At 36.9% G+C, this 26457-nt stretch overlaps 1 protein-coding gene and 1 long non-coding RNA gene across 2 annotated transcripts in view; one reads left to right on the forward strand and one right to left on the reverse strand.

Moving 5' to 3' along the window:
- LOC126869842 (uncharacterized) overlaps positions 1–26457 on the reverse strand; it is a 210896-nt gene that overhangs the window by 9155 nt on the left and 175284 nt on the right. The gene's annotated exons all lie outside the window — the stretch shown is intronic.
- On the forward strand, positions 2186–3074 carry LOC126869829 (uncharacterized). The gene is made up of 3 exons (XM_050626900.1): positions 2186–2434; positions 2502–2659; positions 2834–3074. The coding sequence occupies exons 1-3, from the start codon at positions 2279–2281 to the stop codon at positions 3033–3035; spliced, it is 516 nt and encodes a 171-aa protein (XP_050482857.1). The 5' UTR covers positions 2186–2278; the 3' UTR covers positions 3036–3074.

Here is a 26457-nt window from a genome sequence, read left to right on the forward strand (position 1 = left end):
AATTAGTGAATATTGAGTTGGTTTTAATGCTTTTCACACAGTCGAAATCCGTAGTTTGGAAAAAAACGTTGCTCGAAACGGATGACGTTGAGAAATCGACTGGCTCCTGTCTGTTTTGCAATTGAATGACCTAATTTCGGAGAAAGGTATGGTTCTGGTTTCATTTGAATGTCTAGCTGTAACAATTGATTTAACGAAGATTTACGACTCTAAATTTACCGTACCCTTCACCTATATTCAAGTTATTCAATCAAAAAGAAAAGTATTTCGTTTTTCGTTGTAGAATATATTTTTTTTACGCAATAGAATAAATTTAAAATAAATTAGTGAGCAAAATTGGTAAAATTTAATACACAATAGGAATTTCGGATAAAATAGTAAAATTTAATAGAATAAATTCATCAGTGTCCGTTTGGGTAACTGTTTCCAAAAATAGTTAAAATAATATTAAAAGAGAAACCTGTTGAAAACTTAAAGAATTCGACGAACATATAGATCAAATGTTAAAATGGTTCGCAAGAATCTCTCGAAGATCATGAAAGAATGTATGGTTGATCCTGCTTTGCACTTGAATGATGTAATTCCGATCCTCAGCGGGGTGCTCTTCTAACGTGTTCGCAATAAAGTCGATCTGTGATGTCTTTGAAGCCTAATCTCCTTTGCAAATGAATGAAAAAATACACTGCGGTCGACTACTCTGATTTTCCGCGGCGACAATCTTGTTAACTTTTTGTCACGATCATTGTGAACCGGCGGTGCGATCCGAGGACCCTTAAGGCCCTCTTCACAATGCAATTATGCGGGTCTACGAGCCGTTTCGTAAGATTTCAGGGCGACTGATTCTCTCGAGCAGTTTGTATTATGGTAAACGAGCCGTTTAAAAGTCGTTTCTTCGTGTGACTCGATCAACTTTTTTGTGTTTCTCAAACCACACGTGAAAAGGTGTTCTTCCGTGAAACGGACTATCTGTAACGAATTCAACAAGATTTATAAAGGCCCAAGTGGATCGATTTTATCGACAGTGGATTTTAAACGAACGTTCGATTTCTTGCGCACGAATAAATCGCCAAACAGATGACGCTGTCGTCATCTTGGAAATACGATTTATGCACATATAACCACAAATCATGAAAAATTATTACAAGTATCTATCATCACTTTACAAAACAGATGGACAATAATGGCACGATAAAGCAAATTATAAACGATAAAATTACAATTCATCTCATAATTGATGGCAGAATGTATTAAACAGAAGGAGAAAAGACTACATCGTGGATGGTACGTAACCTAATTAACACTTTACGCGATTTCGCTTTCTTATAAAGAGCCAATCTTCTTTCTACCTATGACCATAAATTTGTGGATGTACGATTAAACGTATTGGTGTATATAGTGTCGAGACGAGTTAATACTTTGTATAGTCAAATGTGTTTAAAACTATTTGCAGTACAGAGTTAGTCGTCGTTCGATGAGTGTTGCTCGATATGCGTATACACGGTAATGAGTACGTTCGCTGGATATTAATCGTTATAAGATTGCTCGATATTAATTCGTTATAAGAATGCTCGATACTCACTGATTGTCTTAACGATCGTGTTCGTTTATTTATACTGGTCGGGGGAGTACCGGAAAGTCTAAATTCAACTTCTGTTGACGGTCGCACGTATTGTTTTGCCCGGAGTTTATTTATCGTTACGTTTTGTGCGTCAAGACGGTGTCAATGTCCCGAGGCAAAACAACAACACGAGTCGCTGTCGATTCGCATCGTCCTCTGACTCATGTGCTGCTACAAATTTAATCGAGTAAAGAGTAACGCGATTAGTACAATTGTGATTGTTGGTTATCAGGAATCAAAACGAGGATGCTGCGCGCCTACTTTCTCTTCGATTTCCCCTTCGGCCGGTAATGAACCACAGAGCAATCGTTATCAGACGATCAAACCAGTAACAGAATGCTGCAGCTTGAGGAAGTGTAAGTACGCGAAATCACAAGTAGAGACGGAATTTTGCAACACGCAAAGATTGCTCGACAGGATTCGACACTTGAAGCAAAGTATTCAGGAGCTAGAATGTGCTCAGCAACAAATTAGACCAGTAAAATGATCTTAATAACTAAAATTAAGATACACTTTGTCTTGTTAGCGAGAATGGTAATTATATCGATATTTGTTTAATAGAGAGTTAATGAGAGGAAAGATGCTCCTTGTCAAACGCAAGATTCATTACGATCGGATGTAAATGATTTTCGAGAAATTTTAGACAATTGTATCAAAGAAATGACGAAGCTGAAAAGATTTTTCGATGACGAAAATTTCTGGTGGAAGATATTCAAGAAACGAAATTTCAACTGTTGCGAACAGAAATTACCACACTTGCATGGTTACTTAGATGGAACTATGGTTACTTTGAAGATATTGGAGGAAAAGATCGAAGTATAAAATTCTTATATACTATACAATTTTTAAATAAATACGCATGTACAATTTATTCTGATTTTAGCCGAACGATGGTTTCGTTACTTCAACACCGGTAAAATCAGGTTCTTCGTCACATTCGGCTAAACCGTCTACTCAGAAAAGAAAGTATAGGGAGCAAGACGGAGATGAGGTTGAGGGACGTCCTAGAAAATATGTAGATGCGTCCGTGAATACCGAAAGGTAAAGAAATATGTTTCCGGACTCTTTCGTGGTTTTATAAATTAATATTATAATTTTTTTAAATATTATAACATTAAAAAGAGTCATTTTTTATTTTTCTGCCACATACATTGATCATCATTTTTACTCTTCAAATCTATTCTAATTAAACTTACTGTAAATTTATCTTTTCAGAATTGACGATTCTTATCAAGATGGAAATCCTGTCATTTATAAAAAACATCAAGACAATCCAGGAAGTTCGAAAGCGAAGAAAGAGGATGCAGAGGTTTACCAAGAGCAACATGATTCAGGGGAACCACAAACGTCAAAAGATAATCACGTGGCTGATACTACAAGTAAATTTTCAGAGAAATACGAATTTATAGTTGAATAAAATATTTATCATCGAATTTTTGGTTTAGTGAGATTATCTAGAAATTGGTATACTAAGAATGCCATGGATGTTGGAAATATGGAGAGACCATCGGTTACATTTAACAGCGAGAATATGGCGAAAAGATCAATTATTGCTGCTGATATCAGCACATCGATGGATATACTACCGGTATTATTGTATACAGTACTGTACATGTAAATAGAAAAATCGTTACTCATAAATTCAGCTAATCGCAGTATGCAAAATTTTATTTCTGTTCCTTTTTTTTCTATAATATAGAATTTATAAAAATATTTAGTCGTTATAAATGTACAGGGTATCTCAGTTAAGTCAATCGCCTCGAATATCTTCTGAAGTATGCGTTGTATGAAAAAATTGTTTACAAAAGTTTCATAATTTGGAGGGGCATATTATGCGGTGCGTGTATCTTTTTTATTAGGTGAAGGCGTTCCAGAGATTTCAAAATCAACTTTATTATTTTAAATGGAATGCTATATTTCTTGCGTCAAAATATGGGAGAATGCTGAATTTTGAATAAAAAAGTATTGACTTTTATTAATCCTAAACCTAATAGTTGACGATTTGTTTTTGGAAAGTTTACTCTGTGTGCCTAATATCAGGTTGCAGATTGAATATCACGCAAGATTTTCGTAAAACAGCGGTGTTTACGTAACGATGCTTATCAGTACTACAGATTTTACCTCTTCGCACTCATTTAACTCCATTAACTGCTGTGTAGTGTTGTAGATGTTGGAGATGATATCAATTGACATTAATACAATGATGAAATCTATTAACCAAACAGAAAATTGCACCCTGAAGAGTATCCGCACCAATCGTAATGCATGCTTCACGAATTCGTTCTTTCATATTCTCTGATATCGTTGTTGGTTCACGGTATACTATATTTTTTAACGTCCCCTACAAAAAGTAGTCTAGCGGCTTTAAATCTGGCGAACGTGGCGGCCACAGAAATTCTTCATCGCAGCTAATCCAACAATTGAGAAATTTGTCTGCCCAGCATTTGCCTTGTTACATGTGCGTGATGTACAGGGCAGGATATAAGCACCGCCGCTTTACGGAAATCTTGGATGATATTTAATCTGCAACTTGATATTAGTTACACAAAATAATCTTGCCAGAAACAAAGCGAAATTAATCGTCAACTATTAGCTTCAGGATTAATAAAGGTCAATACTTTTTTTATTCAGAATTCAACAGTCTCCCATATTTTCACATAAAAAGATAGAGCATTCCATTTAAAATAACAAAGTTGACCTTGAAATCTTCACCTATAAAAAAGATACGTGCATCGCATAATATACTGCTCCACACCATGAAACTTTTGTATAAATATTGTTTTATACAGCGCATACTTTAGAAGTTATTCTACGTGATCAAGTTAAGTTAGCTTATACATCCTATAGAATAGTTTTCAAATTTTCATTTCGAATAATTACAAACTATATCGATTAAATCGAATTTGATGAAACAAATTTTCCTATTTATATGTTTGCCGCTGTATATTAATTGTTAAAAATTGTTTATAAATTCGAAGAACAATTTATTTCAGAACACTCAACATAGGACTATAAAACCTTCGATTAAAGGCTTAAAGAACGTAATGGAAAGAAACTTTTCAGTCAGAAATTCCTTTACGAAAGAGCAGAAAGGAAAGATTAAGAGACAACAAGGAAATCATTAACGTGAAAGACGTATATGAAAGTCGACGTTCGCATGTTTAAATGGCGCCACCCTCCTAAATCAGACGAACACTCGTTTTACTTTGATGGACAAATTTTAGTCTGTCGTTTTTTCGATTTCTCCTTTATCGCAACATGCTGCTGTTTTTAACTACCCGTCTCATTGGATAATTTGTGCCGCAAGCTCTTCGAAAACCTCCGAAACATACGAAAAATATGGAGGAAAATGCGAACGAGGTTAATGAAGGACGAGGTTAGAGTATCGATATTTCTTACGAAATTTGACAGATTCAACTAATGGGGCGGCATTAATTAATGATAAATATAAAACCATATTACCGAAAGCTCTTTCCGGTTATTTTTTTGAGTATTGAATTAATGTTTAACTGTAATGTTTAAAGGATCATGACAGAGTCATCATAATAGCAAGGTGCTCAGCTCCTTCGCACGATGAAGACTTGAAAGTAGGCACCAAAACCATGCTGATCTTACGCGAATGGGCGGTACTGCGAATTCCGTATTCGACTTCGATTAGTTCCTGTGAAAGCACATATTCCGCTGAAGTTGAAGACCCCTAAAAAAATTAAAATATTCAACGATATTGAAAAAATCAGAGATCATAACAACTCACCAGATTAAAAAATTCTATAGACATATCAATATTGAAATTCGTGAGAAATCTTGAAATTGAAACGCGTCAAAACTTCATGGAGTGTCCAAGATCAATCCTGAAGTGAAAGAAACAAGATTAACACTGTGGTAAAGGGAGAAAATGGAAAGATATGCATAAAGAATCTGTGGTCGACATCGGAACAGGGAATAAAAAAGGGATACTGAAGATGAAGAACAAGGAACACGAACCGGCTACAGAGGACGAAATAAATAACTATCAATCGATGCCTTCCGGTGCTCCCAAGAACATAGAACAATTGTCGAACGTAGAACCAGCAGGGTGTTATACGGATCGACGTCGTAAGAATGTGAGAGATTTTAGGACGAAATTTAGGCCGCCATTTTTTCGACGAGGGTGCTCGAAACATTGTACGGGATACAGAAAGGATTTGGACACCTCTAGGTAATTGACGCTATTTCTGTTTCTGTTTTGTTTTTAACATTAGAACTATGCGAATAGTCAAAATAGTTAGCTATAAGAATAATTTTTCACAGAAGTTTTCTAGATTTATAATGACGAATGATATTTTGGTAAATTATATGAATAAAAGTTTGTTTTTCTTTCGTTACTATTAAGTTTTGTATTTTGGTCCTCGGTAGCTTTCGTAAAAACTCGATAAAAATGACAGTGTATCCCTGAGGATTTAAATGAATTTTTCTAAAACATATAATGAAAAACTTGCTTTTCTTCTTCTGCTAATATACGTTTTCGTATCCTCTGCTTTCCGATTTCTTTAATACAGTTTAAATATATTTTAGATTTAGGCTTCAATAGTCCTAATAGTAGTTCTAGTACTAATTGTTAGGAATTTAGAAAAGTTGTAAGCTGAACTAAGCGTTGCTTCAGTTTCGAATTGACAGTGTGCAAATCGGTAAAAAAGAATAATTTGGCGCACAGGATAAAAAGAAGCAAGAGGAAGTTCCAGCAATTTTCAAACCAAGTAAAAGTGAGAATAAAACAATTTTAATAATACCCGTATGTTAGAATCGATTTGATGTGATGTACAGACTGTTATACTTGTAGAAAAGAACTACGGAGTCTGTAAAGAAAATAAGAAAAGTGTACAGGGACTTCGCTGCAAGGAGAGTAATGGGGTTCAACTGCGATTTAAACAAGTGCCCGAGCACCATAATAGAGTGCAGCACGACTTCCTGCACGGAACCTACTATGCTCTTCAACAAGTTTCACAAACTGAGGGATCCTGAGAAAATGACAAGGGACCAGGAAGAGGAATATGACAGCATATATAGTCCGACAATTCACGCAGGAGTGACGGATCACGAATTCAAGGTGCTGAAGGATCAATCTGTGGGAACAAGCGTTGACAAAGAAACGAGCACTTAAAGGCCGCACCGATGTTTTAATTTCGTCCTATCGTAATACGTCTTTATTTCTCTTTACTCTACATATTCTACGAATAAAAAAAAGAACGATAAATATAAGAGTGAAAAAATCCACAAAAACTGCAAAATGAAAGAAACTATATAATAATTTACATTAAAAGTATGTGTTCTTTTTTTAACTCTCTCTTTAGCTCTTAATTAATCTCTCAGATCACTTGGTGTTTTATACATTAAATCTGTAACCTTTTGTAACATCTCAGACTTGAGTTACCGTAACTAAAACAGGATATGGAGATGTTTAATATTTTTGGCTGCTCTTCAAGCCTGTGAAGTCTTATCGAAATAGGTGGCGGATCATTTACGACCATTTCTTGTTAATTCTTTCACTAAAATAAAAAACTGTAACCAATAGCAATTCATTGCCTCATCTACAAGAAGAAATATTTTATACAGGATTAATTAGCAATCTAAATTAAAAGCAGAACATAAAGAACTACTTCGAAGCTGACTTTAAAACATTCGATATCAAACACCTAATCTATAAAAGACGTAACAAGAGTACGGCAAGTCTGTATTAATGAAGTGGCACTCAGTCTATAGCATCGTTTCCGGCCTTCCTCACCTCTTAACTCTTCTGCCATTCGTCGTCCATTAGGTATTTAGTCTGGCATAATAAGCGATCGTCCCAGGGGATCGGGTAATCAGCGGGGAATCAATTTGTCGACGGAAAACCGGCGAGATTGACGAGCGAGATAATCATGGATCAGGAGTCGAGGAATATCTGAGCAAGTTGCGGCGAACATTTCGGACGTCTGCTCGATGATTCGATAATAATGAATTTATAATTCGTCCTCTTGATTATCTGGTCTCTCGGATCGTAGCTGCGATAGCTGAGCAAATTCCATTCTTGACTCATCACTGGACTACGGATTTTTATGGGAATTTATATTCTTGAGAATATATTTAAAAAAGTAGAACCTGGACAGGAGATTGTTTTATCTAGCAAGTATTACAGCAAGTGCTATACTTTCGATATAATATACATTTTTGCATTTTGTGCAATTTTGTACTTTCAAATTTCTATAACTATAAATTCATAAAAATCCACTGATACTTTTCCTTTATGCTAAAAATCGTTTTAAGTCGTTACAAGCTGTTTATTCGATTGAAACGAGGAAAATGAGATTAAAATATAAAAAATTCGAGGATCGCAGCGGAGTTGAAGTTGTGGCGGTCGGTGAGCTCCTTAGTTACGTGGGCGCTAAGGTGCAATATATCACCAGGTCCGTATTCACCAGGCAAATCGACTTTTATTGCTTTATAGCTGTTGTAAGCCGGCCACGGCGCGGCGCACGTGTAATCTGAATGTAAGGAGCTCGTTATTACCGCGGGACCATTCACGACGCGACTTCTTAACGATGGACAGCACGTCGTAATGGCCGGTTTGAGTCTGACCGCAGGATTAACTGTCGCAAGCTGACGACGTTATCGTCCCTTCTTTTCTCTTTTCTTCTTAGTTTTCATTCTTTTATTTCGTCGTCGTTGTTATTCACTGTGTTCCACGGTTGTGGAGAAACAACCAGAACGACGTGTAAATGGACTCGTGGAGAGATTGATACGCGTTGAATTTAATTATGAGACAGATAGAAAAGGTAACCAGCTGGTGGTGATTATGTCATAGGTAAACTTTATCTTTAAATAAACAAACACATCACTTTTTCTAGATTTATGCGTACCATTCCGTGCCATAATCAATCGATCATTATTGTACTTAACGTTTGGGACTTTGTTCAAACTGAAATACTCCTGCTCAAACTCTTAGGTTTTTGAAATGTGCTTTAGAATTGTCAATAATTATAGAATTCGCAATAATTATTTTATTTTCATACTTTATACGACAGGAAAGTATACTATTGTACTATATAGTAATGTATATTCAACAACTTTATATTAAAAATGCGTAGCATTTAAAATGTATATAATCCACACTACATATTGAAGTTTTTTCAAAAATAGGAGATGTCATAACAGCAGAAATCTGTTAAATCGTCATTTTTCTAATTATACGCTACTTTACAACAGCGATTTATGGATAAAAGTGTACGTAATACTAAACGCAAGAAACGTATCAACGAGATAGTGTTAAGGCGCTAGGAAAAAACAAGCAGCGCCCAACGAAACGAGAGTCGCTCAATGCCTTTACATTCTCTCGTTCACTCGTTCGTTTCTTTCTCCGCTGTGTCTGTGGCGAGCTGTCAACGTTCGACCGCTCAATCCGCGTGATTAACTTTCGACAGACCCTGTCGAGGACAATTTTCCACGATCGTAAGTTCATTTAGCAGCACCCTCCTCTGGTACGCGTATCACGAACAAACACGAACGCAGAAGGATCGAGTGTAGCACGAATGGCGTGTTTTCCTTATTGGCTGATTGAATAATACATGGAACCGAATGGTATTAGAGCGACGGTGCGCGACACGCGATGCCCATGACGCCTGTCATGTCGTGCAGGTCATGTGTCATGGTTTTGACGAGTTGTTTAGCCCGGCCGATTTATCGATCAGGATGCAGCTCTCCGCGTACGATCTGCTCTTCTGTATTTCTCTTTCGCCCTACTCCAATGATTAATAACGCCGGTCGAGATAAGAGGCAGATTGGATTTATGGGAAATTATCTTGACCTATGAATTATATTTCACGGGAATATTATAGGTTTTCAGACTGGTCATCGAAATCGAATTACATCTTTTTAGGTTCATTGTTTTATTTTATGAATTATTAGATATTGAGATAGATTAAAAGAAGGATTATCTAACGAAGGAAACGAACATTGAAAGTGATTATCGAATATCTGAGAAACTCGTTCATCGAACAGTAATCAGTGTCCTGTGTAGTGGTATATTCGAGATGAGGATCCTGAAATTGAATTTGTTGTAAATATAATTGAAGATTTCGTTAATGGATACAAACTGGGATTAAGAATCAGCCAAGTATCTTAGTTAATAATCTGTACGGTGAATATATGTTAAGATGGCTATAAGAAAATACCCAAGTGATTTAACCCGTTAATTTATGGTATGGAGCATAATAAGATTTTTTGATGTATTATGAATCAATGTGTAAATTTTGAAGGAATTCTGGGAAATGAAGAAGTGAAAAGTAAAAATAGTCTTTATTACCTATTCGAGATTCACTTTCAACGCTCTGTCGTGGTGTCAATTTTACTTAATTATTCGAATGTTCTAATGGTGTCGTCTCCATCTACATAACCGTGTCTCTTGACGCGGTACGAATCAATTTGTAAATTTTGTGTAAATTCTGTTGAGATTTTATCTCGGAATAGAAAGAGGCAATGCGTGAATGAATGTATACTAGAAATATATTTAAGTAAGTTTAAGTATATGTTATTAAATAGGTTTTGGAATTTGATATTTATTGATTCACACAGATTCAGTTTTTACGTTCACCACCATGTACAGCCATATGAACACACCGGATACACTCAGATAATTAACACGTGGCCAACGCCTAAGACAAAGGAGCGTCGTTAGAAGTCGTACCAACTTAGCATGTAGGAACTAGTGATCATACCAACTTAATATTTTCCTCAACCGTATAAGTATTAGGTTGTTCGAAAAGTGTCTTTCTTTTACAGACCCGTCTTTTACAACGATGCATCTTTATAGGAACATGAAACCTAATCTGTCGAATGTTGTGATATTTATTTTGATAGAACAAAATGGATCAACAAAATGGTAATTCGATAAAATAATATAAAACGGAAAATGTTGTGCATCCATTATTTCCTTATAAAACGAAAGAAACTTTTTAAACGACCTAATACAATGTGTATGCTAGTCCAGAACTGCACTCTGGCAGTGTTACTTTACAAAAGAGCTTGAAGCCATGGGCCTATGAGTATTTATATGTCGGAGATGAAAGAACATCGGAGCCTTTCCTTTGGAATTTTTGAGAAAATCCCTAATACTTTAATCTAGACTTTTTATTATAGCTGTACTTAAACAATAAAACTTAGAAGTAGTTGTTTATGATTTAATCCGATTATGTTTGCCCGAGATTTTTGACGGTAGGCTTGGACTCGAAGTGACACATCTGGTCGCTAAACGTAGCCACGGTCACGGGATGCACGTTTTAACCTAACAGAAGTATAGAGTAGTTGTATAGCTCTCCTTAAAAAATATAGTTGACCCGAGGGGTACGGAGAGGTACAGAGAAGAGTACATAAGTGGAGCGCCACTTGTACTGTGGGCAAGTAAGATGAATTCTACTTGTGGACGAGTAAATTGAGTTACACTTAAACTGTGGACAAGTAAGTTGAGTTCGACTTAGACTTTGGAAGAAAGCGCATCTGCTATCCCATTGACCGTGTATTCGTTATTGAACCTAAAATTATTGTCATTAGCATCTGAAGGGTCTAATCACCACGGCTAATTGTCAAATTCTGTAATAACCATATTTGTACCGTTAACTATCATCTATATTGTATAACAACAATGGCTAATCCAAATGAAGGTTCGTTAAACGCCCCAATGGTAACTCGACATATATAATTACGAAAAATTTGCCTGTATGTACCTCGTTGCACCAACTGTGCAAGGTGTGTTCCTAAAAAAAGCTATGAGGCTGACAGGTCCTTCAAGTTCATTGAGGCTTCGAGGACTAAGAAAACTAAACATTAGAGAAGATGCAGAGTTTTTCTAGAAGTGAGAATTACTTCAACAAATTCAAAAGAATATATAAACAAAGACTAACAAAAAGAGAGAATCCTGTCAATACAAAAAGATTCACTAACACCTCCGATTCCCGTATCAACGTATAATTCTCAGTTTGATGTGAAACTCGTGACCGTAGTTTTCGTACGAATCTCTGGCCGGTTCATCGCAAATTTACAAGCAGCAGAACAAGGAAGGTGATGTCTTGACACGGAGCAAGTTGGCCGCGGCATAAATCACAATGAAACTCACGGCTCATTATACTTGCAGGCACTCGTGTAATTGCTACGGGCGTGTCCACGCGTATTTACTCGCCAGATCCGACGTTTCGGCGCTCGCCAACTCGCGCGACCGACTTGTCTGCATCGTCTGTCTTTTTCTCCCCAGACAACGACGTCGTGTCCAATTCAGTGCTTTTCGTAGAGCGGAAATACCCGGCCGGATATAGGCGTGACGCGTACCCTGTCCTTAAATACAGTCCCGAGCTACACCTATTTATTTGTAACAATTGTACTCACCACGACGACCATGTTGTTCCTAAGTATCTGTTAAGATTATCAACAATCGTTGAACAGAGTTTGAAGTGTTCAATATTAAAATTGTTCAATATTCGGAGGGTGAGAATGTTTGTATATAGCATAGTGAGTGCCTCGTAGCTTGACGAATACTTTTAATACTTTTAAGTATGCCATTTTTGTAGTATGAAGTTTACGACTGTGGAATTTAGAATTTTTTTTTTTATTATTTAATTTGTACTTTACAATTTGTCCAGCTGGACATTTGGTAAATTTTTCTAACTTAATTGCTAAATAACATGTGGATGGCTACCTCCAACGGGATACCATCTTCGAGTTTCGCTATTTTATTAGGCTGTCCGAAAAGTTTCTTTAATTTTATGAAGAAGACATAAACGTACAACGTTTTTTGTTTTATATTATTTTGTCGAATTACGTACGATCCATTTTGTTCTGTTGAGATAAACACCACGACACTTCACAGACTTGGTTTCACGTTTGTACGAAGGTGCACTGTTGTAAAAAACACGTTTGCGAAAGAAAGACACTTTTCGGACGACCTAATATTTCTTTAGTGAGGTTTAGTAAGACACAACAGAAAACGGAGAAGTTAGAGTATATTTTATATGTTTTGAAAAAAAAAACAAAAATTGGCATGGCCTTTTTTATTTACAAATCCAGCAATTACTTGAAACGATCTAATGGCAAAAATATACCTATTTATACAATGAGACAGTGATTCCGATGTTGCTTGGATTTCTTGACCATGATCTTTACTCGAATTAGCCTAAACGTAAATAAAACTCGCGATCATGGCTTCTGTTGCGGTTTTCACCAACGATATTTACGATCCTGTGGAGAAATAGAGTACCAGAACGAAATGCAAACAGAAGAGGGTGAAACGAATCCTCGAGCTACCTGCGGTGAAAACTGACCCGGCATCGAGCTTTGCGTTCATACAAATTACTCTTTAAAGTAACTGCTACTAATTTTTCATTCACAAACCTTCTAACTGTTTGAAATCGATCCAATTGTTGAAGCCACATACAATATGAATTCTGAAATATACCTGTTCTTGTTTATAGTAGATAAAACTTTATTTTTATGAACTCATTAGGGAACATAGAGTTTATATATTGTAACTAGAATTATATCTAATAATTCACTAATTTTCCCCAATACGTATTGTCTTTCATTCACATAATAGAATTTGAAAAGGCTGCTGCAATAAATGCTAATGAATGCCAATAAATATCCAGTTATAATTAGATTAAATCACTTTTTGGAAGGTGCTAAATTCATAGTCAGTTAACATTCATGGTAATAAACGTAGACCATAAAACTCTTCGGTATAAAACCTATACATTAGCTTTTCTTTTCTAACTACAACTTAAATATCGTAACGTGTTCTCAGTGCTACAAGCCCTTCAATACACGTCGAGGTAAGCATTAACTAAAATTTCGTTTCTACAAACAGAATTCAGAGAAACGCAGTCCTATTGTAATCTCGATTCACGGCGCATAATATTTAAACAGTTGTCAAAAGACAAAGTAACCGTGTTGTTTCGATGGTTCCCAATAAATTAGGGTCAAGTTACGTTCACTCTGCAGGTTTACTACCCTCGTGAAACTGAAACTAGTGGGATCAGTTACAAAACAATGGAAGGTGAATTGTATCCGGGGCAAATTGCCTACTGAGAAAGAAGAGCGGCCACCCGCAGTCTTTTACACTAAAGTTCCACAATTTTCACGCTTTTCCTTCATTCTTTCGCTTCCTCTTTCATCCGCGTCTTGTGCAAATGAAGCGTCACGAGGGTTAAATGGCGGTCAGAGTTTAACCGATACTCTGTCCATTGGATTCGTTATGGATCGTTACTCAATGTTCACAAGAGACAAGTGGACTTTTCAGGCTGTTCGAACTTGAATTTCTTAAAACTTAACACACTGGCTGCTATTGGCGCATACGTTGGTTTATGTAAGTATTTTCTGCTTGGAGAGTGAGAGCTGGGTCAATTCTGACTGATATAGATTTCTGATATTTATAATTAAACTGCGGATTTTTTATACAAATTCATATTTTTGCGAATATAACTAAAGAAATGAAATCTAATCAGAGGCTTGTCTCGTTCGTTGAATATTGTAATGAGTGCTATACTTTGGATATTTTCTTTATTTTTCTGTATTATATGCATTACTTGCATTTTTCTTGTTTTAAATTTGCTGCTTTAAATAAACGCACAAACGCAGATGTCTGCGGAGTCTACTTATTATTATTCTATCAAACTATTTCAATGATTTTATTTTTTAAGTAAATTTATTTATTAGAAAATCCCAATACGTAAATATAGATTCTATTAAAAATTATATAACAATTTTATTCCATTGTAGCGGTACATGAGCTACAGGACAATTCAAATCATGTTGTTGTTTTGTCTCGGAGTAGCAATGTCGTTAGGATACGCACAATGTATTAATAAATAAACTCTGAGCAAAACAATGTCGCAGCTACGTGCAACCATCGAAGGAAGACGAATTTGAATTTTTCGACTCTCCCCCGACCTGTATAAATAAACGGAAGCAACTGAAAAGAGTACAGTTATCAGCGATTATATTTAGCGATTATACACTGTCTTAACGAATCCGTTAGTACGAACGTCTTTCTGTACTTATTTATTTAACATTTTAAATATATTTGACGGTTTCAACAACGAGTAATCTCGTCTAATAAATCTCACGATCAACCATCCCCTACACATTTATGGGAAATTTCAAAGGGCAAGATTGCACAGAATACATGCTAATATGTAGAAATATATAAACTATGCAAATTATACTACCGGTTCTAATTTGTAGTCAGTGAAACAAATTTCTACCGAAGCTCCGTTTTTAAAATTATCTTCGTAAAACTATAAATTGGCGTAAATATTCGCAATCTAATCACCATACGCAACGCGATTAACAATATCCATTTGCCACTAACATTGAAAATATCTATTATATGTATACTTTCATATTTGGCATCAGGAATTGTAAAACATCTTGATAAGGAAATAATTATCTGTCTCCACACAATCTCCATCGATCTCTACACAAGTCCTGTACACCATTATAAAAGTAAATGTATGGAGGTTGGCAAGGGGGAGGGGGTTGGAAAGCCTTTTGAGTCGACTCTTCGATATATCAAAATAAAAAATTCCACGCTTCCGATAATAATGATCCAGTGTTTGCTGGCTGAGGGTTAACGGTTAAGTAATACTACTGACTCAACTATTCAATTTGTATAATATTTCGATAGCAGCGAATATGTGTGTGTTACTGGCACCGGGTCGACGATTTGTTATGAAATTTGTTGTGCGTATTTTTATTCAAAGGTACCTAAAGATTATTACAAAGTTGTACTGATTAGGAATTTCGAAATCGTATTTCCACGCCTTAGCTATGTAAAGAGTCGCTGTTTTCTATTAAATTCCTCTGCTACGGGAAACATAGAAATATTTCAATTAGAAATATTTCATAACGTGGAGGATTTACGGCGCATAGTTTTGCTAATTCAATAGGATAGAAATAACGCAATCTAAGATATTGATTTTAATAAGTAGGATATTTGAGATTCTATTCAACATTTCAATTTCTTCTTTACTTTATTAACATATCATTTGTTGTTATTTTAATAAAAAATTACAATTTAACAACTTTATGTCATTAAATAGAAAAATAACACGTTGACTAAGTAACGGATTTTATATATCTTGCATGCAACGTTGAAGTGTTGTTGCTTTTTTCAATGCGACATACATATTACACATTAGACAGATTATGTTATATCTAGTATTAAGAAAAAATGTTTATGAATATATCTATAAGATGATATATAAGAAGAGTACAAGAGTTAGAATAAGAAAGAATATCTATGAAAGAACAAAACTGCTTAAATATTTTATACTGCAATTCATTCGTTAGATTTTTATTGCAATATTAAACATATTAGAAATTGTAAATGTATGTAGTTAAACACTTTAGGAATCTTGGCATTATCAGTCAGCAGAAATGCTCATGTTTTAATAGGCATCAAAATAATATAATTTTGTTCTTAGTTTCTTAAAATTCTGATTTTACCTTAATTTAAGCTACCCACATTTCATTTAGTTGATTGGGAACAAACTTTTAAAATGTCGATGAACATTCAGAAACTCTGATGTTATTATTACAATTACAAAGCTTTCTCCTTAGCATTCCAGCCTTACCTTAATCTCCTGTACTTTCCATTTTATTTTGATTATGAACGATTTTCTTATGCGTTAACATTAGATTTACTAAATTTTATTCTTATTGTCAGTCCTCCAATCTTATTCTACTCTTCCCCATTTTTCATCTCGCTATGAATTTCCAAACCCTCAGGAAGTATCTAGGGTTGGCAACTAAGTGATTGCGGAATTTGTCAATAGGTGGTCTTAGCACATTCTTTTGTTTTGTCAACGTGTTCAAAGTACCTAACCTATATCGTTTTCTTGCTGTTTGGATTTCCATCTTTAATTTAGTAAAAAAATTGTATCGATTAGTTATTTAGTTTCGTTTTTATCCCAATTTAAAAATGGAAGAACAAGACGCGCATTTCAGACATATTTTATTGTATCATTTTCGAAAAGGCAAAAACGCATCGCAAGCACACGAGAAGTTATGTGCTGTATATGAGAATGAAGCCTTGAAAGAAAGGCAGTGTCAAAATTGGTCTGTCAAATTTCGTTCTGGTGATTTTTCACTGAAAAATGCTCAACGATCTGGCCGTCCAGTTGAAGTTGATGAGATCCATATCAAGGCCATTATCGATTCAGATCGTCATAGCACAACGCGTGAGATTGCAGAGAAGCTCAATGTATCGCATACATGCATTGAAAAAAAATTAAAACAGCTTGGCTATGTCAAAAAACTCGGTTTATGGGTCCCTCATCAGCTTAAGGAAATTCATTTGACGCAACGCATTAGCATCTGCGATTCGCTTCTGAAACGCAACGAAATTGATCCATTTCTGAAACGATTGATTGCTGGCGACCAAAAGTGGATAGTTTATAACAACGTTAATGGGAAAAGATCGTAGCTGATGCAAGATGAACCAGCCCAGACGATATCAAAAGCTGAGATTCATCAAGAAAAGATTATGCCGTCAGTTTGGTGGGATTATAAAGGAATTCTGTACTTTGAACCATTACCAAGAAACCAAACGATTAATTCAAACGTATACGTTCAACAACTCGCCAAACTGAGCGATGCAGTTGAAGAAAAGCGGCCAGAATTGGCAAATCGTAAGACTGTTGCTTTCCAGCATGATAATGCAAAGCCCTACACATTTTTGGTCACTCGCGAAAAATTACTGGAACTTAGGTTGGGGTGTGTTGTCATATCCACCATATAGCCTTGACTTTGCGCCTTCAGATTACCATTTATTTCGTTCCATGCAGAACTCCTTAAATGGTACAATTTTTAATGACGCTGATGATGTAAAATCACGTTTAATTCAGCCTTTGCTGACAAAAATCAAACGTTTTATGAACATGGAATTATAACACTGCCCGAAAGATGGCAAAAGGTTATCGACAAAAACGGACAATACCTAATTGAATAAAGTTACATTTCTAAGCAGAAATTTTAAATTTTCCTTCTTATTTAAAATACGCATTACTAAGTTTCCACGTAATCATAGTTATAAAACATTATCCCTATTATCTTTCATCTGTATTCCATCTATTTAAACAAAACTAAATTCACAAAACTTCGCCGGGCATTCACAAACACTTATCCACTCATGTGTCACCGGATAGCAAGTCTGCAAGACCCGAACAGGCGGAAACACTGCCACGAATCGGTTTCTCGGGACATTCCGCGAGTGTCACGACACCCGTAGAAAAATCAGAAATTACGAGGTTATCCGATGCGCGGAATGGTACTGGGAACCCACACATGCCACGGCGACAGGGCCTCGTGCACCGCACCCACACGGACGCTCTTGCGGCCCGCGACGAGCACCCACACCAAAGTACGGGGCGCGCGAGTTCACATGCTGGTTTCCACACGCATAATCACCTGTCTCGTCCATCATAAGCAGCGTACCTGGCCAGATGTAATGCGCCGCGGGCCCACGCAAAACCCGTCCGACATCGCAACGTTTCAACACACGCCCACGATCGGTCGGCTCGCTTTCAAAATGTCGTAAGTCAAATTGCCCCGGCCGCGCACCGTTTCATCATCCGGATCCGGGCCATGGCTCGTGTACGAGCTCGCGTATATATGCAACGAACGATGAGTTCGTCGTGTCGATCGATGCGCGTTTTCGATGAAAAATGGTACCTTCCAGGCGAGATTGGTGTTGATGTTACCGTTGTTGGCCAGGTTTTCGGCGCTGAAAGTTTGATACGAGAGATAGGGCGAAGTGGAGGGAATTGCAGGGTGGTTTGGTTAATTTGACGATGGTTAAGCTTCGTACAGTGACAGTTATTAATATTTGGACACGACGATGTCAGAGAAATTAGAAAATTAGCAACAAAGTGTATACCAGCGAGCTTCCTATGTTTCCACCTGCGATCTTTTTTCGCCTTATCGATACTTAGTCTTATCACTAATTATTACATCCGATGGGGAAATGATATGTACAAAATCAGAATATAGGAAGCAGAGGCACATTTGAGTTAAAATTACGATATTTTTATGATTTCACGTCAGTTTCGAACATAATCGTGTTCGATATTTTAGACACGTTTGAGAATACTTTTTAATAATATTTATTAAACAATAATATTTATGTAATGTATTTAGAAATATATAGAAAAATACAATCTTTCAGTTTTATTTAGGCATAGTATATAACACAGCGTCTGAGTCACGTTACTACGTGTTTTAGCTACCTGAGGTGGAAAATCAGCTTACTTATTTTCATGTTTTTCCCTGAGATCGCTCCTTTACTGTAATAAATAAATTTATCATTTCGCGAGTCGGCTATTTCGCAGAACAAGTGTTCGTTTTATCGTTTTTATTTGAGATTTCGAGGTATATATTCAATGAAAGAGAGTGAGTTTGAGAAAATGGAAACTAGAAGCTTCGATAAAATATATTTGCAGAGTACGATAAAGGTGGATCATTGGTTTGAAACTTACAACCAACGATCGAGATTTGCATGCATTGTTTTATAATTTACGGAAAGTAAAAGTGGATCTCCGATCAAGTGCCGCGATAATGATAAAAAAGAAGTGGAAGTATATTTTGGGACAAAGTAGATATCTCTGTAAGAAGAAACTTACGACGAAATCAATAGCAATGTATCGAAGCTAGCGACAGTTGCAATCGAGCCATAAACGTGAAAGTGAATTACAAAAAGAAAAAGAAAAGGAATTCGTTGACTCGCTGGATGATCTTTTTGATATCCTTCGTAATGATATGTTGAGATGATAAAAATCGACGAAGATAATCTTTTTCTTTTGAATGAAAGTAAAAAGTGCGGAATAGGATCAATGACTAGAGCAAGCAGAAATTTCATGGAAAAGGAGCACCGAACAGCAATTCTGCAAGAAGTGGAAGATCTTTGCAAACGACGATTTCATGCAATGGAGAAAATACAAGATATATATTTTTATTTCTGAATTCGTTTTAATACATTTGTAGATTACAGATTAATTTTTGTTTCGTATATTGTAAAATAAACACAACTGTAATCAACTTTATCCACCGGCGAGCTAGAAAATTCCGCAGTCGAAGGTTTTATCGAAGATGGGTGTGTTCTTTTTAACAAACTAGAGCCGAGTAATCCAGAAAAGTCAAAGGGAAACAGCGAGTAATTAATGTGAAACTCGTCGTCACTTTAGATAAATTTATAATAAATAAGACAGGATACAGATCAGGATACAGTTAGAATCTTAATTGCTACTGCACGATGTAGATAATCAAATAATTAATTCACGATTCACTTTTCGTGCAGAACGCGTAAAACGAGACATTTTCAAAAATGCAGTAAAAACGGTAACCGTTAATTGGAATGGAAAAATATTATAATATTTAACTGGGAAAATTGCACGTTTTCATTACCTACGAAGAAAACGAAAGCTTTTCGGAGTTCCTGCAATAATAAACTGTAATGGCGAGGAACAGACGATGGGCTATAGTTTAGTTATTAGAAACATAGGAATTAACAAATAAAATATAATTACTCATTGTACATATTTAAATACACGGAATTAATATTTTGATGTACTTTGTTTATTATCTGAATATTTTTGTGATGTTAAATTTCATCCTTAGGTACTTTATTCGTCGCTTATTGCTATTACGCAAAAGTTTGTGTATTAAATAAATAATATTTATGTTCCGCTTACTAGAATAAGCTACTTTTTACTATTATTAATAATAAATTCAATAACATCATTATAAACAAATATATAGATAAATATATTTTTAGAATTGCGTTTTACTTGTTTATTTTATTCAAAGATCATTTTCATTGTCACTAGTATTGTTAGTTTACAGCGTTTTTGTAATGCAAAGAGACGGATCGCGCGGTGACAGTATCTTCTACGAATCGATTTCTACCGGCAACGAGATCGATTCTTACTGGTTGTCACAGCGTCAAACGAGTCGGATCAGCTTCTTCGATTAGACTTCTCGAGTTCCTCGGCGTTTTCAAGTTCATTAAAAACAGACAACTTGCTGCAGTTTGCAATAAAGAATATTCCGTGAAAATCAAGCAACAGAAGAGTAGCCATCTAGCATACCAAGTTTCAGAAGTAAGCAGTCGACTTCTTCGACAACTTAATCGATGAATCCAATCAGCTGGTAACCGGAAAACTCAACTTGTATATGCATATACTCTTTCACCAAAGCAAATAGGTAAAATACGCGAAAAATAAGCGAACTCAAATATTTCCACAGATTTCACGATAACTGTGATAACCGACTGAGTTGTTGCTGGAACCAGAGTTTCGCAATTAATTTTTCATCCATAGAACGGAGGAAGCATTTCGTTAAAATCGTCTTCTCGACGGGAAATTTATCTTCGTTCGGTTGGCTTCGCGATGAATCCTCGCGTACACAATGGCCATGACTCGAGCATCGATTCGAGTTTCGATTTAGCTTGGCGCACCTGCGAACGAAACCCCTGCTCTCGCGATGGAAATCACGCATGGATCCATCGCGGATCGTTAATGTCCGGCTGTCAAGCTGTCGCACGAGTCGCCTACGTCTTCCTTCGAAAGTTGAAACGTCGACTGACCGGCCGATTATCCCGTCGAAATTTGAAATCCCTGAACCGAGAGGTGCGTACAGCTTCTCTCTTTCTTTCTCTCTCTCTCTCTCTCTCTCTCTCTCTCTCTCTCTATGGACATGCTCACGTGAAAGCGGAAAGCGGAAGTCACGGTGAATCGATTTCGTGGCAATATCCTTTTGGGACGAGAGAAAGAAGTTTAATTTAATCGCGAAGCGAAGTAATTTTAAAATTGTTTCGTTGATCGATGGTGTATGATAATGCGGCGTGTAGAAGTAAGCGTAGAAAAACATAAAAAGTACGTGTCGTCGTGTAAATTATCATTTGAAAGATAAATTTCCACGAATGATAGCTCTTTTAAAGAAGTTTCAGCTCGTTAGTAGCGACAAGAGAAGATACGCGTTAAATAATTGCAAGCAATTACAGCTACATATGTATAATAAGCGTAATTTAAAAACAAGGTGAACGGCTATCAACGTGGAATGAGAATTGAAAAAAAAGGAAATGATGGTGACCAATTAGTCCAAGATCGATCCAGTGGTATAGTGGAGAAGTAATTTGAAAAATTTGAATGACAGGTGACGATTGGACCGATGGTTCTGCTGTGCTCGTTACGCATGGCCTAATGTGGAACAAGACAGGGAGGAGGGAATGGAATCGGTTCTTATACATAGCCCCAAGGAACGGGCACGTACGGCCGCCATTTTTGGTCGTTTCGTTAATTAATCCCGAGTGCCTAGCGTGAAAGCCATTACTTTTTGTCTCAGCCCGAGCAGACACGGCTAATTTCATCGCAAACTGGACTCTCAGAAAGCACGCTGGTCATCTACACGCGAACCCTTTTATCTCTCTCGCCTTCCTCTCTCTGCTTCTCTCCCCTCTACGCTTATCCGCCACTGGTCGTCCGCCTCTAACGGGCATAGTGCACGCTCGTTTTTCCCAACGAAATTCCACGTCCAGGTGAAAAAGGAATCCTAACCGAATTTTTTGCAACGGCTTCCATTCGTCCCACGGGACCGACGATTCGTTCGCTTGGATCTGCTTTCTCTTCCGATGCACGCTCTTGAAATATTAATTTTTTGCACCGGTTTTGGCGCATCCTTAGAATTACCGGCGGTTAAGTGGCTTTGACTTCTGACACAAGAAACGGAAGCATTTCTCCTTGATCGTGCTCGATCGTGTATTACAAAATCGTAACGAGTGGCACAATGGAGAGAAAAAACATTATGATTTGTGTAAGCGATAAAGGTGAAGATCGTGGTTCACCGGCAACATCGCAACAGTGTAATTAATGTGGAATTAGATGTGTTATACATTTCACAAAGGGATCTAGATCGTGTGAGCGATTAGGATACGAACGAGGATACAGCGTTGTCTAATAATGTTTCACTAACAGCAACAAACCTTAACTCTCAATAGGATCTACGTCGCTTCCTCCGTTAAATTACTCTACATATATTCATTATTCCAACGCCATTAATACATCTTGTGGAGAAGCTACTTACTTGCAGAAGACAGACGGACATTAGCTCTCATCAACGGATCCCATAATTAGCCTTCCATTAGGACGTTCAAGATTCAAGTGATAAAAAATTAACAAACAAAGAAAGAAATTTGCAAGAACGAACACCGAGTCTATATATCAAACGCGCCCAACCTGTTAAATATGTTTCTACCGAATCTTGATGCATCTTTTAACATCCGTCAAACACATTCACAGGAAATATCCTTGTTACATAAACCGCAGATACTAGAAATATATTTACTACGATAATTTAGCTACAGACGATACGGACATAAATTCTTTTCTCGTAAAAATCACATCCGTCTCTCTGAATTACTGTAATTGTAAGTACACAACCAATAAAACGTTTCAACTGGTTTTTCTAATTGTACTGTTGCAAGTAGCCTGCTAATTTTATTTTCAATCCGACACTAATCACACGGATACCGATGATATAATTTTCATTTAAACTTCTTGGATTTACGCAACACCGTAGTGACTCCGATTTTAAATACTTTACGAAATCCTATATGTTGTTCGTTGAACGAAAAATGATAGATGGTGGCGAATCGAGCATTTTTTTGTCAGTCTTTCACCGATCGCTGGTCGATCGATTTTTCTCGTTTCCACTCGAGAGACGCTAAAAAACGTTCGTCGTGGTGGATGCAGCGACCAGCAAATAAGGCGTGGTGGAGACGCGCGCGAGCGAAGCGATTATTCGACTCATGCGGGCTGCCGCAAAATTGAGAGTTAACGAACCTCGACGAACCCGCTGACACTCGGCGAGTTGCGCAATCGCGTCCGTGGCACAGGTTAAATCCGCGCGCGATGCCGCTGACACACGCGCGCACACGCCAGAGGATGAGGCCACGATCCGTGAAACGCTCGTCGTGGCTGACTCGAAAAGTTGACAGGCAATTTATTCGAACGAGCGTGCCAGACGAGTTTCCGTGGCATGTCGCTTTTCTAATTGCCTGCTTAACCGTTTAACGGTTTGTTTGCGCGACGACTTGCCAGAGGATCGTTTGAATCGTCTCTTTACGTTTCATTCGATTCGTTTCGTTTCTCTTCTATTTTTTTTTTTTTTTTTTTTTTGTTAACCACATGAGATGACAGTGAAATTAGTGATTCTAATTTGATAGTGTATTCTATTCTTTCTAAGTGTAACGAATGTTCATGTGCATAAACGTATACTCGGGTTTGTAAATATTAAAAGACCTGCAATCTTCTTGTACCGGTGAACTAATGTTATTGGTGGAATTGTACAAGTCATCGTTATAAATAAGTATTCTTCAACAGTAATGGCACAGTTGATAGCGTGTGTCCAGAATACGTAATTACAATGTTGAAAAGTTATTTTAAAAATTTCAGAAAAATAACGAATTCAAATAAAAAGGAAATATTTTATAAATCGAAGAACTGGGACACTTTCTACTTAATATCTTGAACTTTTCAGATCGCAATGAATTATCGTATCTTCTCAAAACGAGCAGCGATATAAGGAAAGTTGTAAAATATTCGAAGCAAAAATCTGTATTCAATGATTGACTTCACCGTGGGATGATATACGGGAAAGTTTACGGTCGTTCGAGCGTTCTTGCCCGGTTTTTAATAGAAATCTCCAGTCACGCGCGGCACAATAATTTCTCACGAACGTGCAAGCACGAGAGACGTTCACGGGTCTGCAGTATTTTCAGCACGTGGACGTGAACAATTATATTGTTCGATCGGTCGGCTAGCATCGCGCTAAACGTCTGTATCCGGTGATCTGTATGCGAACCTTGTTCGTATTCTTTCACGATTCACCGTTATGTCCACGACAATAAAGTCGTTCGTAATTGTCGACGCGCATTTTCTTATTCATGCGCTTTCTCGTGAGCAGCGGCGAGGAAAAAAACGCGTCATTTATTTTTACAAATATAGCGAGTCCCGATGAAACTTTTATGAAGAATTAGTCTCTCTGCGTTTATCAAGATCCAATTAATTCTTTAAAGTGGAAACTCGCCATTGTAGATACTTGCAATGACAGAAGAGTCGTCGATTTTCATTGAAAGAAGATCGATTAGTCGCATTTCTCGGTGTCTTTTTAAATAAACGTTATGAATATTTTAACGTTCTTTAAGAAACTCAGGTCGCGTGACCGACGACTCACAGATTGGGCCAGGATAGAAGATTATTAGAGTTAATTTTGGAGAAGAGAAGGTATCTAACACAGAAAGTATGAGTAATAAAGAACCACGTCACGAACTTTAAAATCAAATAAAATGACGATTTTGGTAACTCAAGATTAACTGACAACATACTGCATTTTAACGTAGTGAATTTTGTGTACGTCATTAACACTGAGCTTACCAGGCCCGGTTAAATGGCGGGTTCAAAATTTAATTTAAGATTCTACGTTCGTTGTTATTTCTTTAAATTCTTATATTAACAAAAATTGAGAAATTAATTAATCAGATAATATCTGATCATTTGATATCTGGTAAAGTTAGCGTTAGAGAAATAGCATATCTAAATACAAATTCTTTTTCACCTTCAAAGTATTCTAAATAATATTCACTTGGATATTTGGATATACATATTTATATGTGTTGAGGTTATTCGATGTGTAAACAGAGAAACTCGTGGATAAATTGTAAGGTAGAAAATATATTTAAATAGAAGTGTAATTATAAGTAAGAATACAATTTGAGCTGGTCCAGATCCGCACGCTAGCTGTGTTACCCGATAACTGAAAACCCCAAAGCCAACGTCGCCTGTCTACTGTTTATGGTCTGTCTTCGTCGCAGTCTTTTGTCTACACGCTGTCGATGGTTTCAGTGCTCGAGAAAACTAAAAAAGACCAGATGTAGAGTTTTCTTAGAAGCGGTGACCACCTCAACAATATGTTTTGCATATTTCGTATATTCTATATTTTCGAATATATAAATTTGTCATAAATGCATAAATATCCGCAATCCAGTAATTATACTATCAAACCATCTCTATCCAATCGGAATTCTAACAAATATGATATTATACAGTACCCGGGACTTGAAAGACTCGGCTGAAATAAATTTATCCACAGTGTCAGCTGCACATTTGTTATATTCCTTGTGTCAAAAATCATACGCGACGATATCATTTCCAGGTTGCCCCGGAGAGAAAGAAGGTACACGAGTTTCTTTGGGTTCAAAAGGTGAGGCAGAGGATCGGTGAAAAGGACAAAATTGCTATCCCTTGCTTGAATATAAATTCTCGTGGTGGCAGTGGTTGTTTCTCAGCACGAATTGCGGTGCGGCAAACACAGCGGAAGGCGTTCTTGTTTTCTATGGGGCAGGATCGATCTATGGTCCGCCATTGAGAAGAGGGAGAGAGCCAAGAGGGTTTTCTGGTATCGCCGTATGGCAAACAGCAGATGTGCTGTACACCCGTGCCTCTCCTTCTTCCACCCTTCTCCTCCCTTTTCCATCCCCTTCTCTATCTTTTTCCGGCCCTCTCCGCAACGTCCCTTCTTTCATTCGCCACCTTTCTCTGTTTTATGGACTCATCGTACATCCACGTTCTCTGCATGGGTGTGTTTACCATAAGGCAAGTATTGTCGAACGCCCAAATGACACTCATAGATATGTCAGCTTCTTTTTTTCCCCCTCTTCTTCTTCTTCTTCTTCTTCTTTTTCCCCCATGCAGGCATTCCACCAGATATATACGAAGATTCGATTTACGAGG

The sequence above is a fragment of the Bombus huntii genome, chromosome 9 (assembly GCF_024542735.1).
Source record: "Bombus huntii isolate Logan2020A chromosome 9, iyBomHunt1.1, whole genome shotgun sequence".
Lineage (NCBI taxonomy): Eukaryota > Metazoa > Arthropoda > Insecta > Hymenoptera > Apidae > Bombus > Bombus huntii.

Coding starts and splice junctions, on each gene's coding strand:
- LOC126869829 (XM_050626900.1), top strand. CDS start 2,279: ATGACGAAGCTGAAAAGATTTTTCGATGACGAAAATTTCTGGTGGAAG. Junction 2,435..2,501: donor TATTGGAGGAAAAGATCGAA/GTATAAAATTCT, acceptor TTCTGATTTTAG/CCGAACGATGGTTTCGTTAC. Junction 2,660..2,833: donor GCGTCCGTGAATACCGAAAG/GTAAAGAAATAT, acceptor TTATCTTTTCAG/AATTGACGATTCTTATCAAG.